This window comes from Athene cunicularia, assembly GCF_003259725.1.
Source record: "Athene cunicularia isolate RWA chromosome 1 unlocalized genomic scaffold, athCun1 chr1_part1, whole genome shotgun sequence".
Lineage (NCBI taxonomy): Eukaryota > Metazoa > Chordata > Aves > Strigiformes > Strigidae > Athene > Athene cunicularia.
Window position 1 is genome coordinate 101,199,909 of NW_020799091.1, and position 19,258 is coordinate 101,219,166.

Consider the following 19,258-nt stretch of genomic DNA (forward strand, 5'->3'; position numbering starts at 1 on the left):
CACACACCTTGGCATCCATCGCCTCCCGGCTCTACGCGCACGCCAGCCTGGAGAACCACGTCCGCCTGGCCGTGGTGAAGGTGGTGGCCCTGGGGGAGAAGGAGAAGGGGCTGGAGGTCAACAGGAACGCCGCCACCACCCTCAAGAACTTCTGCAAGTGGCAGCACCAGCACAACCGCCTCGACGACGACCACGACGAGCACTACGACGCCGCCATCCTCTTCACCCGCGAGGTAGGCATCGCCCCGACCGACGGCGACTTGGTGTCCCTCAAACGACGCGTCGTGGGGTGGCCGGGCTGCAGCGAGGCCAGGCTGGCGGCCCTCGGCCACGCTGCCACGCCTCGCCCGGCAGCTGCCTCCCTGCTCACGGCTTCGGCCTTTCCTCTGAGCTGTGGTGCAACTCAGGGACTGGCACCCACATGTGCAACTGCCGGGGATGGAAGAGGGGTTGACAGCCCGACAGAGTGTGTACGTGTTTGTGTGTGCCCCCTCCCCTGCAAGGTCATCCCCACCACGGGTACACAGTCACTGGTGCCAACGCAGTGCTGGGACGCCTGCCAGTGTGCAGAGGTGGTAACTTGCCTGATTGGGGGACTCGGTGGAGGCCACCTCACATATCTCTGCTGGAGAGATGACGTCGTGCCATCTTTCTTTCCCAGTGAGACATTTCACATGCAGCCCCTCTCTCTCCAGAGAGGAGGTTCAGGCAAAAAGGGCCAGTGGCCCTCCCTAGCCTCTATCAGTCCCCAGATAAACCTGCTAGTGAAAATGGTGGAGAACACCTTAAAAGTACATGCGACTTCCTTGTTGAGCGCGTTGAGATGCTATTTCCAGCAAGAATAGCTCCGCCGCACTGGAAGGCGGCAGCGCTTGTGGTTCAAGGGTAGGACGTAAATGCAAACCGCAGGTAAACAGAGCTGCAGAAATTGAGTGAGTTGGGCTGGTGGTAAGGGGATGCAGTCTCTTTCTTGTTCCCCAAGTGAAAAATAGATGTCGTCATCAACTGTGGGTCGGATCCGGCCGGCATTACCCATGCAGAGTTGTGCCTTGCTCCCTGCCCGCTTGTTAATTAATTGCATTGCCAGAGGTCGTTAAGGGACATTGCTCTAGTAGACATGTGGCCGAGTTTATGCAATGAACTTCTTCTGTAAGAATATCCCTTCAGCGGTTTGGGTTTGGTGTTTTCTTTTTCTCCCTTCCTCAAGTATGAAAAAAATAACTGCATGACTTTCCGTTCATTTGAGTTCTCCTGCTTTTCTACATCATAGGAGCCTGCCAAAAAGGATGCTTTGGATGGTTTGTGGAAGGAGTTGCTCCAGAAGGGGGAAAAAAAGCGCCTGGCTCGCTTTTATAGCTGTAAATAGTTGAAACATTAGGTTGTGTGTCAGTCAGGCATCACTTGTACAGAACGAGCTTTTTTTAGCAGTTTAAAGCCCATCGGTCCACTTTGCAGGCTTTCATTTTTTTATCATTATAATGTGAATTAAAGCAGGCTACCTAGGCAGGGTCAGAATGCTCTTGCTTTTTTGCTATAAACATCCTTTCTAAATGGCTTATTAATTAAGCCAGAGCCAGAATACGTCACTTTTCACTGAAAAGTGTTTTTCTCTGCCAGCGTTCCCATTTATTTCCCTGGGATTTATTACAATTCAGACACTCCTAGGGTGGCAGACTGTGAATCTTAACATCGATTATTAAATTAATTTAGATTAAGAGAGCATGTGAATTTAAAGTGCACTTACTTTACAGAAGCTTATCTGTAATTCTGTGCGTGGATGCACTCCTGCCAGAGTAAGAGTGTGCTGCTAATCAGTAATCCATTTTCAAAGACTCCTGAGCAATGCATCTTCCATGTGTAGAGTTAGTTCTTTTGGATGTAAGTAGTACCTAAACTAAACACAATGTCACAGTTCCTGTGGTCTCCTTCCACTCTTAAGATGCAAATATTGCTTGCACTGCTACTTAGTGTTGTAAATGCCTTGCAAGAAAAAAGCACAGGCTTCTGTTTTCTTGGTTTACATTTTAACACGTTTAACTATGGGATTAGCTCCTCAGTGCAATTCAGTATAACTTAATCTGCTTTAATGATTTGCTGTGTGCACACGCACATTGTTTGGCATTACATTTCAGTATTTGACTCAGTAAGAACAAGGCTGTAGTTTCTTGCTACATGTGTTCGTGATGTTCTCTGCAGGGAGTATGTGTGAGTCCACAAGATTTTTATATGCTTACACTGGAAATGTCAACATGAATCTATTTGCTCCTCTTGGAATGTAAACACGAAAAGGGTTAAAGGATGAAAAAGTAGTAGAGATGTTTCCCGGAGAAAACAGCCCCACTTTGAACTAAAGAGAGATTTTTTCCAGTTTAGCTTTTCAATGAGAGTGGCAGCAATTGGCAGGAGGATCCAAGTTTTACAACTGTGTTTTGAATGTATGAAGTACGTTGCTTAGCTACTAGACGCTAAGCCATGGCTGCGTGTTTTGATGGGCCCTGAATACCGTCATGCTAATTTTTGAACATCCAGATGTCTTCTTCTAAATGGCTTGGGTTTTAGGCATGGGGTAAATGTGTGAGGTACATTTTCCGTCTTTGTTTACTAACTGAGGCCACCTTCAACTTTGTGTCTCTGCGTCAACAGAGTAATATTTGCAAATCGTTTGTCAGCTGAACGCATGTCCTCAGCCGTATGTAACTGTTTATGTGTAGTTAGAATCTCAATTCTGCATGCCTGTTGCCATACAAGTCTCTAATGTAATAATTATCTTCGTTCTGAAGTGACATTTACTTGGATGTTACTTTTGACACTGAAAAAGACTCTGAAAAGGTAGTAGCTTTACTTGTGTTCCTTATAAAGGAAGAATCCCATCAGAATTCACTATCACTTCCTTCTCTTCTGTTGTCATTACTTGTTTAAAGATAAATTAATAACCATTGATAGACTAAGAGTGTGCTGGCAGCTCTCCCCTATTATAAAATTAGTACTGGCAGTTCAAATTACGATCTTCGTTCATACTAGGAAGTACTTCCCATGCAAAAGACTTTTAGAAGGAAATTTACTGTTTCTGGATTAAAACATCCACTCACTTTTGGTCATAATCTGTATTTGATTTGATAAGCGTTTTAAAGCAATCATGCTGCAGAGCATAGTAAATACTAAATAAATATGAACACAAGCTTAGTTTTGGGCAATACAGACAACATGTTAAAGCTATTTTACAGCTCTGTATTGCTTATCAGTGGTGTCAAGGACCATGTAACTATCCATTAGCTGCAGTGAAACCTACATTACTTTGTAACTGCAAGTAACTGTTACTACAGTAACATATCTGGTCATTATCAGTCTAGGAGATGGTGAAAACCTTCAGTAGCCACAGAAATTTTCTATCACAAAATATTGAAGAAATTTAGTTGGGTTCCACAGTGATTATTTAAATTCCCAAGATCTAATAAGAAGTATATTTTCCCAGTGGTCTCAATCTCTCATTTTGACTCACAGTGGCCAGTGTAATGCCTGACAGAGGTCTGACTTGTCAGTACCAAAAGGTGATAATTTTCCAGTAAACCCGGAGAGAGCTGTCTTTAGAGCGGCTTGGCTTTAGCAACCTTAGAGAATACACGTCCCCTGCTGTTCGACTACTTTGTGGTTGAATCCTTGACAGCAGCTGTAAATTTCTGGTCTGCATGCATCCTCAGAGCATCCTAAATGAAATATGATGATGCATGGATTCAATCATCTGGTGACCAGGTGAGTCCTCCGCCCCGTGCAATGGTGGAGAAGCAGCTGTTTGGTGGAAAGGAGGAAGAAATTTGTAAAGCCCTCTTCCCCTGGTGATTAGCTTGCCTCGTTCTCAATGGTAGTGAAGTCAATGCCAAATTTAGAATTTAGTCCGTTTCAGGCTTTTTTAGTCTGAAGAGTTCTCAGAAGCTGGAAACAGGTTACCTTCAGCTTTTTCTGGGTACAACAAAATACTTGCCAGATTATTTGTCACAGTAGAGAAACATATTAGACATGACTTGCAACCTGCACTTGAACTCAGTCTGTTCTTTTTTGAGGTCTAGCCTGCTCTGCAATTATCCTCTTGTATTCATCCAATCTATTTCATTAGTGACCCTTAGTTAAATTTCAAGTGAACTATTGAATGCATTTGGACAAAATCCAGTTCTCTTCCTTTCCTTTCCCCCCAATTCTGAATCATGTGAAAATTAAAATAGGTATTTCTCACAGTAGATACAGGCAGCAAGAGAAAAAAAAAAACACTTTCCTAAGTGCTTGTTAGCATCATCTGTGATAGTACCATCATGCCTGGCTCTAACACAAAAGTTCATATTAGAGCCAAAGGCCGCTAGCCTGCCTTTTTCCACACAGTGATTATATGGGTCTTGTGTGTGAGATTTAGTTTAACTGTCAGTCTGATAGTGCTGTTGAAATTTAACAGCAAGTTTTGGATTATCTCAGCTCTATGGATGATAATTTCTTTGCATAGAGCACATGCTTTCTTTGGCTCTAATTCCTTCTTCTTTTTTTCTTTTCTATAATATCATCTTCACACAATTATTATCCCATATTAGTAAAACCAGTCACTGCATCAATGGTCAATAGAATCTATTTCACTAATGTTTATTATTATTACTCTGAAGAAATTACAGTGTGATGTGTCTACCAGTTTTGTAGTGTTTTCACCAGTTTTGCTCGAAATCTAATACATTTAGATAATGTCCCTAGGGAAAATAAAGTGTGATATAATTTGAACAGAAGTAGTGGGATTCGCACTAATCTTCAGAGATGGCATGGAGTTTCCCAACAGAGAAACTGGAGGTTAGGCAAGTTAAATCACACATTCTTCCTTGTTCACTGATCACCAGTTTCATGACTGAAACTTTGTTTGCCTTCCCTTCCCCATGCAGAGTCCAAAAGCTTGATGTGCATTTTGTCAATATTTTAAAATAATCTGTGATTTTCTTAATGCTACTTTTTATTTATGTGCTTTAGGAAGGAAAGTTTTGTTAGTATGTACGTTCAGAGCATAAAAGCTTAATCCAGTTTAGGTTCTATTTCTAATTGTTGCAGTGCCCTGATGTGATGAGTGCCCAGGGTCCTCATACAATGTAAGGGGAGAGGGTAAGAACATGCTTAAATATCCAGTCTCCTGAGGAGGTAGTTTCTGAAGCCAGCAAATGTAGCATGCATGTACTTAAGTTAGACCAACAGGACATCACCCATAGATTGGGTTTTCTCAAATTTCACCTTACTTAGAATTCAGAAAGACAGCTCTGTACATTTTGAGATTCAAAAGCCCAAAACTCAGCTCTGAATTTAGCTTCCTTCTGAAAAGAAGATTACCTCAATTTTTATATTAAACTACTGGAGAAAAATATGTGACTTTAATTTTGGTCAGTATGGAAGGTACCACCACTCCTGTTTTACCAGAAAAGTAACTATGCTTCAATCTTTTCTCTCAAAATATGGCCATGGGAGGATAAAGCAGTAACACATGGAGTTTGACGGGGGTGCTTCCTCTCTTCAGAGCGATGGACAGGCCCTCTCCTTGGTGCCCTAACCTGGACATCCGCGTGAGCAAGACCCACCAGTGTCTCAGGAAGAGGACTTTTCACAGCAGTCTTCCTCCAAGGCATTTTAGCTTGTAAAGTCTCTCTTTTTAAGTGTCATAGTGTCAGTTGAAGGGTAAAATAGATGATTCCTTAATTGCTTTGTTCACCACTTAGCCCTTATTTTCAATACCTTTTGTGGTCTTTTGTCTTAGGTCTTGTGTTTTTGTCTTCCAGACATCATGAGCTCCTTGGGTAATACCTGTAATACTCACTGTTTGGGTGAACCTTACTTTCCTCCACTTGTGCTGTTTTGCATTGCTGTGACATTAATAAACTGTCATCCACTTTGCAGAGTGGGGTGCAGGAGGGTGGATGCGTGGGTCCCGCATACTGCCTGACCCCACCCTCCCTTCACAGGGCTGCGGTGGGATTGTTGCTGCAGGAAGTCGGAAAGTCGTATTTAATTCCTTCCTCTGCTTGAGGGATTTTAGGTCTGTATCGCCCACCTCCCAGGAGAGGTCCTTAACTGGTAGGTTGTAAGCTGTTCCAGGTGTTAAGGAAACTTTCCACCCCTCTGACCAAAGCTATGTCACTGTTTAGCAAGTAATTTAAGATTCATATGGTGAGAAGGAGAGAAATCGTGACCTGAAGCTGCTGACTGAAGCACGCTGCTTAGAGCAAGGCGGTCTGGGTTCCCAAAGCATGGAGAGAAGACTGTTTCTGTAATTTACTGACAGACTGCTAGTGTAAAATACAGAAGCAGGCTGAGGAATAAAAACCAAAAATTAGGTGCCTTCACCAAGCACTGTAAACACGAACTGCAGCCTGGGCTAGGGAAACCTTTGGCACATGGGCTGCAACGGGAGGAGCCCCAACTCCTGTCATGCTCGGACACGTGCAGGCCTTCATTGTAGACCATAGTCTAATATAGACCATAGAGCGCTCTCCTAAGAAACACACTTCTAAGTATCCTCATCCCTGAAAGGAATTTGAAGCTGGATCACCTTCTTATTGGGCAAAGTCTTTAACTGATGAGCCATTGTAAAGAAACCAGAAAAGCAAGCAAACAAACACACAGAGATGTAAAAGCTCTTAGCTGTGCTTTAAAAAAGAAGGTGATGTAGAGCTGTGCCTGATAAAAAGCCTAATCCTGTTGGTTTCTCTTACATCTGCTCTGAGAACATCTGTAGGTTTAGCTTCCCTCAGGGGCAAAGATGGAGAAACACTAAGCATATCAACCCCAGTCAAGATTTAGTATAAGTGCTAAGCTGCTCAGGACTGTAAAACTGGCACTTTGAAGCCCATAAGGTCACAGACTGCAAGCCCTATGAAGGATAGATAACTCAAAGACTAGAGGATATATGAGCCAGTTTTGTTCTTCTGCCCTTACATTCCACCAAACTGTCCGCATGGGTGTGTAAATCCTGTTTTGGAACCAGTCCATGGGGTCTGGCCTAATATCAGGTTTCAGTAAACAGTTTATTCTTGTTTTTAAGCCTACTGCTCAAATAAAAGAATTTCAGGTAATATAAATTAACTGTGCCAGCAGGATGCCATGACAGTATCTTCATTCACAACAATGCCACATATACATGGCAAACAGCCAGCTGCTCTTGATGTACTTACAAATGCCAAGAAAACTTGGCCTTTAATAAGCTGTCTAATTAACTACTAGTCTTATGATGTACAGCTCAGTTTTACTAAGTCATTCCTTTGCCAAAGTTTAAGGCTTAACATCTATTGCCTCCTGTGTAGCAAATGCATTTCCTAGTCATTCTTCTATTTTGAAACTACTGTAATGCAGATCAAGGGCCAGACTCTGCATTCCTTCTTTAGAAATACCAAGAAACGCTTCTAAGCTTCTGCTTCTAAGTTTCTGCTGCTATTTGGAGGCAATTTTGTGAGTATGCAGATCTAAGTGATTAACTTTTTAAATAGAAAGCACACACCAGAGTAAAATAATCATTGGTAACTGATTTTAAGTATCATGTGAGTCCTTGCTTGCTTAGTGCTTGAGTTGGAGTATGAAAAGTTGAAGAGACCCACACAGACTTTTTAGACTGCATCATTACATCAGAGCCTGTTTTTAACCCCAAAAAAATATTTTCAAGGGAAATAAAAAGTTTTAATGTACTCCCAGAAACTTTACTTCATAAAATCTGAGACTACTTTCCAGGACTGCCCAAGAAAACTAAAAATACAGCTCTTGATGCTGGTAAAAAATAATCCACAGCCAGTACAGCTACAGGAGGTTTAAGTCAAAAGAAATTTTGCCATAAAGATTTAAATCAGTGGAAGTGTGAACAGGTGTGATTTTGAATATCATCAGTCGAAGTCATGCTGTTGAGAAGGACCATGTAGCTAGGGAATGGTGAGTTGACCTGACAGCAAACTTTTAAAAATATTTGTCTCAGAGATGCCACTTGATAGGCTTCAATTATGTTTATAATATATACTATGTGATGCTATGAATAGCAATATATTAAAGTGCAAATCATGCAAAGGCAAGAGAAATAAAGAATTAAATGACACTATGAGTTGAGAACATAATGGAGCCAAGTCTTCAGTAATCTGCCTAAGCGATCATTGACAATTTCAGCATTGGCTTAAAAAAAAGCATCTGCATGCAGTCACTGAGGAGTGAAGTCTGCAACGAAAACCAGAAGGTTCAGCACATGCTCTCTGTTCAAAGCGTAGCCAACGCATGCCCCACTCTAGGAGCAGATGGGCAACCTGTAGACATCGCTCCTCAGTAACAGCTTCATACAAAGAATCTAACACCAGAAGATATTTCCTGTCCTTGTTTCCAAGATCCTTTACAAGCCTCCTGCACCGCTGTCCAGCTGGGATTTGGTTGACGTCTGCCAGGCTCCCCACACTGCCTTGCTCAGGCTGCTGGGGAGGCAGCACGGATGTGGGCACGGGGCTGGCTGAAGGGAATGAGGCTTTACTCTATCACTGTCCACCTCTGTCTGACCACAGCGCGATCGCTCTGCTCTCTTCTCCTTTAGGAGAACATTGGTCATACAGCATCTGAGGACAGCTGTTTTCCAGCTGTCTGTGGGGTGCTGGAGGAGCTAGGTAATTTTACAGATAAGAAATTTTCAGAATCACTTACTTTCTTCTGTGCAATTTCCTAGGAGCAGCCTTTAATACAGGGCTTCAAGAAATGAATTTTATGTGACATGAAGTTAAGGTATTTCATAGAGAAAGAGTAAAGCTTGCTTTGTTTTGTCTAGACAACTGTTATGCAAATGAGCACTTCCTTGAAAGTTACTAGTGGGATGCTGAGATGTGTGGATATGTGTCATACTCGGGGAGATGATGAAAACAGAAGAACAGCAGTTTGATTTGACTGGATTTCTGATGAAAACCTGGGCATGCAGTGTGGTGTGATGTCAGTAACATGTAACATATGCAAAGTAACCAAACATTGCTATGTCCTTTAGTGCTTGCATATGTACATAGCTATTTTTTTGATGTCTAATGAAGATGTCATAACATAATCTTGTGCATAGTTTTGGAAATTTTGAGGATGGGATTACTAATCAGCCAAGAGTTGGAAGGCCTGCTTACGTTTAACATCCTTGTTGTCATTTTCCATACTCCACACATCCCATCAGAAGTAACTCTAAGGATGTTTATGAGATTGCCTGTTTAGAAAGATTGTATTCTTTTAATTATACATGTGTCATCAAATCCAGAGAAACATTGTGAGGTCTGGTTGCGTCTGCTGGTATAGCCTCATGGCCATATTGCTGTCATAGCTTCTTCTTGCATGCCAATGGAATAAATTGCACCAGTTTAAGACATCTGTGTGCTGATATAGTTGTGCCCACACTGGGAGCAGTACTGATGTAAATATCTACGTAATAATGACATCCAAATACAAGAAAAGACCAAATGGCACAGAATCTGCATGCAGAGACAAGGCCTGAATTAATGCATTTTATACTATTATTGGCACTATCAACCTGAGAGTCATTTAGACCTCCTCCAGTAAGCTGCCTTCTGTCTGATTTCTGTGCTTTTTGGTACTTGTATAACAATTTCAGTTCAACTGCTTGTGTGGATTCAGTTCAGATTGCACTAGTATAAAGGTATATTACTTCCTATACAGCTTACACTCATTTAGACCAATTATATCACCATGAAAAGGTATTTTTTGGCACTATGTGCATGATTTTTTCCTGAGTTTTGTTACTCAGGTTGCTGTAGGTAAACCATTTACAGTTATATTTACATAGAGTTTACTCTGTGTAAAATGCACCCTTATACTGAAAGGGCCAGATTCAGAAGTGATACATAAAGGGATAAATGAATATGAAGGCAAGCAAAAGTTATAGGAGTTTAAGGACTGTACCTTCCTTGTTGAATATGCCCCAGATGTTTGACGCTATAATAACATGACCTCACTTAGGGCCTCTTCCAACAGTGGTCCAGAGATGCTGAAAATGATATGAAGTTTATTTGTCTAAATAAAACTGGGGAAAAAAATTGCATTTATTTTAAAGTACGTGCAAATGGTCATCCTTATTCTGTACTTTCCCATAACCCATGCAGAGCCAGAAGCAAAGTCTTGAGAGCTAATTGGATGTTGGGGTGGGAACCAGTGGGGTTAGAGAGAAAATTGTCTGCATATTATCTGAATTGCTGCAGAAGGGAAGTTTTTCTTAAACTATGGATTATACCTGTGAAAATCTGGGAACTGAAATACTTTTGAACTTCATTCCTTCACTTCTTGTGAGGCAGTTTTGTTCATTGGTACTGTGTCATTGAAATCTTGACATTAAGTAGCACCAAGAGTGCACTTAATCAAAAAGAGTTCCCAAACACCTGGAATCCAGAACTGATCCCAAAATTCTTGCTCCATATATGTAATAATGCTAAGTAATTTTAACTTCAAATTTCCTTTATTTCATCGTGGAAAAAAAAATACACTAAAAATACACTCTTTTTTTGGTAAAGAGATGCTCTGTCACAGTACCTGTGAACTCAGTGTGGTTTTCTTTGACTTCAGTGGCATTTGAATCTTGGGCATTTTCAAGTTTGCCTAAATCTGAAACTATCATAATCAGTGAACATTGTTGATCTGAAACCTCATACAGGATATCTGTTATTCAGATGATTAATTATGAAAGGCTTCATAAAAGAAATTCATTATAAAAGGAGATCTGAAGGGAAGAGGAGAGTCTTAAAAGATAAGGGTAAAAAGGTACACTTTGATCATTTTGATAATAACATTTGATAATACTGTCATGACTTGGAAGTGACAATTTCATTCCACCACAATGAAATATTGAAGTATTCCAAATAGCATGGTACGTACTTTTCCTTTTCATCCAAAAAAGCATGCACATGGACTAGTATTCTTTCCTCTGCTTCAGCAGAAGCACTGAAAAGTTACTGCTTATGATTAAACTACTGTGTCTGACCAAAGCTGCATTCATCATTATCATTATCATCCTGGAACAGAAATAAGAAAATGTAATGCTACCTGCGTGGTTTTTGGAGACACTCCATATCTACAAGTAGGAAACATGATCAAATTGTTGCACTAGTAAGACTGGGAATCAAGGGATTTTACACTCTGTCATATCACTGAGTCTTTAAGCAACCCCTAAGAATTGCTTAAATACTTGGTATATTGGGTAATACATTATTAATCATTGTACTACTTGACAGATGTGACATGAGGTTTAATATATAACAATCTCATTTCTTTACGTGCAAGTATAGGACTTGCCTTTGGAGAAGAAAGGTGATCTCTGTTTTAAGGACTGATTAGGAATCTGAGCTTTTTCTCGGCACCTTGGTTCACCTTCTGTAAATAAAGGGAATATTCTATTTTTATTGTCAATGAAAAAAATGCTTCTACGGCATGTATTTTGAGTATCCAACTCAATGCAAGCTTGAGCCTCTGTATGCATTTCAGAAATAAAAATGTAACTAACAATAATTAATTACAGAACATATCCAAATCCTATTAAGTCAAATAAAATACTCCCACTGGCTTTACCAGGGGTGGGATTGGGTGATCGTTCTTCTAAACTACATTGACATCGTTGGATGGAAGCTTATATTGATACTTTTATCCAGGTTCTGCTGTTTGCAAAGAGATGGTGACTTTAACCTGTTGTTACCTATGGGTGTAAAAATTTATTTTAATGATTTTTATTTTTTTTTCCTTCCTGGACAGGATTTATGTGGGCATCATTCATGTGATACTCTGGGAATGGCAGACGTTGGGACCATATGCTCTCCTGAGCGCAGCTGTGCAGTGATTGAAGATGACGGCCTCCATGCAGCTTTTACAGTGGCTCACGAAATTGGTATGCAGTGCCTTTTCTGTTCGCTTGCCAAATCAAACACTTGTAACAGCTGCATTAGTAACCAAAATACTCCACAATTAATTCCAGATTTCCCCTGGTCCAGATACTCACTTGGGGATTAAGGCTGTATACATATGCACTTCAGGGTTAACTAATAAGGGATCAGAAGGCAAGTGAAGGCGCACAGTAGGTGTTTCCTTTCTGACAGTGTCATTTCTAAGCAGTAGTTGAAGTGAAAATTCAGAGGCTGCTGCTACTGTCCAGAGATGTCAATGTGTCCTTCTTGAGAAATCGTTTGGCCTATCTATTGTAATTCGCATGCATTTAGTGCATAAACAGTGGAAAATAACTCACCTTTTTGAACTACTTCCATCCTCTACTGTTAATGAAACTTTTTCCTGTGACAGTGTATTGCCTGCAGAGGAAGGATTTTGTGGAAAAAAAACCCAGAATTCTAATCTTCTTCTAAGTGTATGGAAATTCCACCTGTATGGTAAAATACAGTACTAATGTGACTCCTGATAGTATTTAGGTGATAACGGTTTGGTCAAAAAATTTGTTTCAGTTTAACTTTGTTTCAGTTTCCACATCAGTGGACAGCAGTTTAATATAAGAGCCTTACATGTACCCCTCAGAAGGATTTAAGATAAATTTATTGACAGAAGAATGTTCATGTTCTAGGATGTCATGATATATTCCTTCAGAGAGACTACTGCCATCTTGATTTTTTAAAATTTACTGATGTGTTGTGAGCTGTGTTCACTGGAAATACATTCGGTATGAGGGCTATTCGCTTTGGTGAGTGAACAGTAATTTAAAAGTGGAGAACGTTTTTTTTTTAACATTCTTGGAAGGAAAAAACAAGGAAAAGAGAACTTTCAGAGAGAGCCAATTGCTGAATTGCCTTGTACCTCATGCCAAACCAAAGTAAAGTTTGCTTTGGGAGTATCATTGCAGTAGTTCAATTTTCAAGTAGCTAGCAGGTAGAGCCTGTTGTGTGCCTTATATATACATCTGGCTCAGCAACCAGAGGTCACCAAGTATGAAAAAGCAGCTGGCGTGTCAGTGACTTGACCCTTCAACGATTAGCGAACTTAACCCTACTGCTCTTACAGTGCTACAAAGAAATGAAATGAGTAGCGGCTGGAGAGAGGTTCATGTGTTGCATAAAACCCTAAAATGTTGTGGCAGAGTAAGTTCCCAAAACAAATTTTATTTTCATAAGCAAGAATATAATTATAAAAGAAAAAGCTCTCTGAAATCACTAATTCAGAATATATGGAGATAAATACAGCAATACATCGAATACAACTTCACATTAGATGAGTTTAGTGGCATCAGGCCTGGATGCTGTGAATCTAATGACCCATCATGAACCTGGTTTAGAACTGGGACAAGTAGATAAGACTGGCAAACTTAGCCTGTCACTCAAACGCCAGCCTGCTAGAGGGACTGCTTGTATCTTCTTGCTTCCAGAAGTGATGCTTATTGCTGAAGGTTAGCAGACATTGGTAAGGTTGGTTGAGGCACTGCTGATATACGTGATGTGTGAAGAGGTGAGTAGTGTGTCTTGACTACCATTTTATCAGCAATAAATACATTTTTAGATAGATTAAAAATGAAAGAACATAGATCAATAAAGATGGGGATGAGCAGGAAATATACATATTATTCCTTTGAATTACACACAAAGAAAATGTAAACAAAAGTAAATTATTTTTAGTGATCTAAAGGCGCATTTTTGAAAAAGAGCCATTTTCATACCTAGACATTTACAAGAATCTGTAAAAGCTGTAATTTTCAATGTAAAAAAGGTATGTATTGAAACGAATAAATAAGTACCCTAATGGACAAAAAAACTCTAGTTTGAGGTTGTTTAAAATAACATCCTTTTTTTTTTTCTCCTCACCATAAGATTTTAAGAAAGGAGGGGTGTCAAGTCACAGAATGATCTTTGTGTGTGTGGCCTGAAGTGGGAGAAGTTGAGAAGAAAACACAGCTGAAATTGCTTGAGTACTTAGATTAAATTAAAGGTCAAAAAAGGATGAAAAATAAGAGTGTGGCATGGATACCCTTTAGTTAAGCACTTTGGGGAAAACCTTGCTTTATTTTATTTGGAGACCGGATTTCTTCCTACAATTCAGAAGTCTTAAAGTTCCCCCTGTCCTGTGGGTAGGGTGTAGCTTTAATTTTACAGCAGCTTGGTTATTCGGTGGAATTTACCTGGCAACATAGGAGATGCCCTGCAAGACAGAGGGGATGCTAAGGGCTCTAAGCCTAAAATGTTCCTTTTTGTCAGTCAGAAGAGCAAGGTGAGCCTCTAAGTGAATCAGAGTCACCATCTGCAGTTTTTTAAATAACCCTGCTGCGTGTGCATGGGTAGCACATGCAGTGTCATTAACACAGTCTTGATCCAGAGGATGGCTGTGTGTCCTCACTTTGACTTCCAAGGGGATGTAAATGCTCTTGTTTTCTCTCTGAAGGATCCAAGAGCATTTCTGAGGAGCAGATTCTTTCTCTGGAAGGCAACCAAAGTAAATGGAACTGTAGCTCAACCAAACAGGACGATGCACAGCGCAGGGGCTCAGGTTGGATACATGCATAGGAAGCAAAAAAACAGCCTCCTACAGAATAAAGCCTGCCACTTCTGTTGCCAGGGTTTCTGCTGGTTTATGTGTTAGATGTTTTCTTTGTTTCAGGTAAAATAGATGGATTTTGAGGGGGAGAGTATGACTGAGCCGCAATAACAGGCAAAATATCCAATGAGCTGTAAATGAGAGCACAGAAAGGAATAGATACAACCAAATTCTGAGTACAACTGATTAGCTGCCAATAAGAGGTGGAGATCCATATGTAAAGATTGATGAGGTAGGACCTGATTCTTGTCCTACTTGTGTGTAGGAAAATCAGTAATAATTTGTCCCAATGTCAAATGCAGAAAATGAGGCAAATGCAACAAAAAAACATGAGGAAACCTTGTAACTTGCAATGTGATAATCCAGTTTCTCATCACAATAAAGGAAAGCAGTGTTAATAGCATAAATGTTATCTATAAATCATAGCTTGTCAAGACATCCAATCACGAATGGTAAATCCACATATGTTTATTTTCCAGCATGGGACATGGTGCTATAATTTTGGACAGCAGTAGCTTTGCTGTGACAAAAATAGTATTCTGGATTTTTGCCTGAAATCATCAGTTCAGCTCCATGTTGTGGCATATGGATGTCTTTCTTGACTTTAAGCAACTCCTTCAGCTGTGTCTCCACAGCTTTGCAGGGATACCTGAGCTAGCTTAGGCACAGCATGTAGACGTTTTCTGAGTCTTTGTTATCATCAACCTATTGTCTGTAAAATGTAAAATTATGTTTCTTTATTTCATGCACTTCCCTGCTTCACAGAGACATCTAGAGAAAAGCACTAAAGAACCTATGTTTGCTCACAATCTCAACGTTTAATGTTTTTCATAGGTCAGCACTAGCATATTGCTTCTCCATATATCACTTATTAAAATAGCCATCAGGAAACAAAAGTAACTAGATTTTCACTCTAATACTCTGGACTTTTGGGTTGGAGATTTGTTGCTTTTACAGTGTTGAATTATAAAACAACCTGTTCATCCCATGAAGATAATCATAATCCAACATTACCAACAGACACAGTCAATCAGTTTGAAGTTACGTTTAACATCTCTTGCAATGGGATCTATCCAGTACATGACAATTCCTTGTTAGTAGCCTGGTGTTGCATTTTGTGATGCAGTCACAGTCAGAAGTTTCTGCTGACTTTGGCTCCTCCTATGGTGGAGTCCTGCATGCTTTGCTACAGAGAGCCCGCCATCCTAAAGGGTTTGTCATCTATAAAAAACAAAATGAGAAGAGTTCAAGAGAAATAAGTGGAGCTACTGCTAGTTTTATCAATAGGTAATTTCCAAAAATCACAAAGGAAGTCTCAAGGAAGACCAAGGGTTAGCTTGTAAGTTTCGATCCAGTCCTTAAATCCAAAAGCATCCTTCCTGTAGTCTTTAAGCAGGCAAAGCTCTGGTTTAGTTCAGTGAGAGTTAAATGGGTCTAATAACTTCAATCATATGTACCTTTATTCTTTTCATCAATCTTGAAGATTTTTTTATAAGAGGAGATACAGAGAAAGCATTGCTTTTTTGCTCAGTGGTAATGTTCATTTGACCTTTTGCAAAGTTCCTATTTCTCTGTTATGCAACCACGCTGGCAAGCTATTACTCCTTCTATCCTCCTGAGTAATATAGTTTACTGATGTTCTTTCCAAGTATTTTATTTTTAGAATATAGCTTTAAAATTTCTACATGGAACTAATTAAACCTCTGTTCATTAGTTTTCTTTTATCTTTTACATGTGACTTTGGAGAAGGGAAGACCAAAGAGGGGCATAAAAGCGGTCTTCAAATATATTTTAAAAATTGATGTGAAAATTTACATAATAAATCATTCTCCATGTCCACCTGGGACAGCACATGGGGTAATGGTCTTAAATTGCAGCAAGGGAGATTAAGTGTTAGCCAAAATCATCTAACCAAAAGGACAGTTAAGGGCAGGAATTAATTGCTTGGGCAGGCTATGAAATCCCATTAATGGAGGTTTGCAGGAGCTGGCTGGCTAAAACAGCTGTGGCTTAGGGGACTCTGGTCCTACCCTGGGGATGCACAAGATGGCTTTTCAAGGTCTCCTCTCAGCCTCATCTTCTACGGTTATGTGAAGTTATCACAACTTCCTCCACAGCTATACTGTGTAACACCTACAATCAAGGAACTGTACAGAAACTAAAACTTGAAAATAACATGTTTAATACAAAATCTTTTTCAGCATGCCATCATTCAGTGGCATCTGCTACCACTGAGGACAAAAGTATTGCAAGCGCTGTCATCAAAGTGTAATGCTTTATTAGAGAACATGATTTTATGTAAAGAAGCCATTTTAGAAGTGAGGTATCACTCCTGGAATCCCTACTGAGGTGGTTCACTGAAATACATCAGAATACCATTTTGCGGAATTCTGAGTGGATTGAAAGTATTTATTCAGAGCCCAAGCCTGTATTTGAGTAGTAGGCCTCTTCAGAGAAAGGGCCATGTCTACTATGTCTAGCCTATAAAACCTTTATAGCAAACTGTATGATTCTGTATGATTCTGAACTGTATGATTCTGACCCTGCTTGAGAAAAAAAATGAAACCAAGAAGAATGCATATGACATTTAAATGGTAGTCTTGCTTTTGATGTCCATAGAAGAGTCAAAAATACTTATTCCATATTTTACCACATATGCGCATTGTGTATGCACTCAAAAGTAACTAAATACAGTCATCTTTTCCACTGTCGAACATGTAGCCCTTTGATTTCAAGGCTGTCAAGATAAAGCAGATAAAGACAAGCTTCAGACTTGACAGGTACAAATCTTTTTTAGCCTTTCATTTCAAGGGGGTACATGGCCAAGGGCACATAGTCTAATAGGCACATGAAAAAATGGTGAAGGTTGTCTGACTTTCGTATTATGTTTCCTTCATGACAGATGAGGTTCAGGCAAATATCCAGGTAATTATAATTAGGCAGATCTGCTTTCTTAAAACAACAAAAAAAGAGAAAGTACACTCATCCAAGTCTTCTCTGATGACATACATCAGGAAAATTCCTTGATTCCTTCTCTTTGAACCTTTGTGAAAGTTCTAGCTAAACTTCTGCTTGCAAAATTGAGCCCTTACAAACATAGCCCCTTTGGTTAAGAGAAAAGATGCTCACTCAAAGCTAAGCCTTCACAAGAGGTGAAGAGTGGGGCAGAAAATTTAACTGATGCTTCAAAAAACAAATATCAACTGTATAAAAGGTTGATTATTAAAATTTGGGGTAAAAATTCTTGGCTTGCCCCAAAATATTTTTATTAACTTATAATGTTATATGTCATAATTGTTCCACCTGCAGCACAAATGGTGCTTAAAACAAGCCTTTTTTAGTGAAACTGTGTTTGTGTGGAAAAGCGGAGAGGTGGAAGGGGGAAATTGATATGATGTAGGAAAATTGAATCCTCAGGTTCTGAATATGCTTGGACTTTATCTACCACATACTTTTAAATCTGAGTAGATTGGGGATCTTTGCCTTCTTAACATCTGTGAAGCAATTCTGACAGGAGTGAGGAGATGGAAGGCCAAGTTCTCAACCAGAGACTTCAGGAAGTGACTCAGACACAGCACCAACATTGCCTGAGTTTTCGGAGGTTTGCTGGAGTTGTGCTGATCTTTGTGTACATGTAACCTCATAAAGAATTAGATTAAACAAGCGCTATGTTTGGAAAAGCTGCTGCAGATCCTGAAACATTATAACTATAGAGTGAAATATCATTATCTTTGCAACCATAAGGGAATTGAGAATGAAACTTTGTTTTGCCTAATGTTTCAGAACAATCATCAAAAATTATTTCAGGGACATGGTTTAGTGGTGGACTTGGCAGTGTTAGGTTTACAGTTGGACTCAATGATCTTAAGGCTGTTTTCTAACATAAATGATTCTATGATTCTAAAAGAAAACCACTTCAGCTGTGTGTACCTGAACCCCCAGTCTTCCATACTGCAGGGGAAAGTAGGGATTGCTTTCTTCCTTGGCAGGTAAATGCTACTGATACAATCATGTAGGTTTTGTGTGGGAAGTACTTCCAGTACAGGGAGGAAGGCAGAATTACCTAGTAAACATGCAGCAGACAGGCAATTTTTACATTCTTGCACTATCTACTCTCTCAGGGTTCATTCATTTACCATGAGCTGCCATGAATTATATTCTCTGCAAGTTACTCTGAGTCGGACAGATGTGAAATGGGTGTCACCATCTCCTGCTTTTTCATTAAAATTAATATTTGTCTTCTACATGCCCCATTAATTAGCAGATGTAGCGTGGACCTCCAAGACCACATCTTTTTAATGATTATTTGAGTCTATGTGGACATAGTGGTTTCTGATTGCCTAGTCTACATTGCCTGGACAGAATTTTGCCAGCAAATTGTCTGTCTGACAGGGGTGATGTATCTGTGATCTCCCACAGAAGTCTGTTGTAACAGGCCATTTCAGCAAAAGTTTGTTTTGTGTAAAGTCTGCAGAACTGGTGTATGAATGTCTGATTGTGGCTTTTTTTTATGTCTGCTCCTGAAAAGGAGCTGCACTTCAGACTATTGTTTCATTCAGTCTGAAGAACTCTTTCAAGCCAGAAATATTAAAAACTGCCTCTGGGCTGGAGATTTAGAAGAGAGAGTGATTTTTTTTTTTTTTTCATAAGTGATGGATAGCAGTCAAAAAAAAGAAAACTGGATGGAAAGTTCAAGTATAAAGAAAGGGAAATAGCTAATTTTATGTTCGAAGCA

At 39.9% G+C, this 19,258-nt stretch overlaps 1 protein-coding gene across 1 annotated transcript in view; it reads left to right on the plus strand.

The window, feature by feature from the left end:
- Nucleotides 1-5: 5 nt before the first annotated feature.
- ADAMTS5 (ADAM metallopeptidase with thrombospondin type 1 motif 5) overlaps nucleotides 6-19,258 on the plus strand; it is a gene marked incomplete at its 5' end in the record, with an annotated part of 43,093 nt that continues 23,840 nt past the window's right edge. Inside the window, 2 exons of the mRNA XM_026846664.1 lie at nucleotides 6-233; nucleotides 11,755-11,887. Of these exons, the coding sequence (XP_026702465.1) occupies nucleotides 6-233; nucleotides 11,755-11,887 (361 nt within the window). The remainder of the gene's footprint in view (nucleotides 234-11,754; nucleotides 11,888-19,258) is intronic.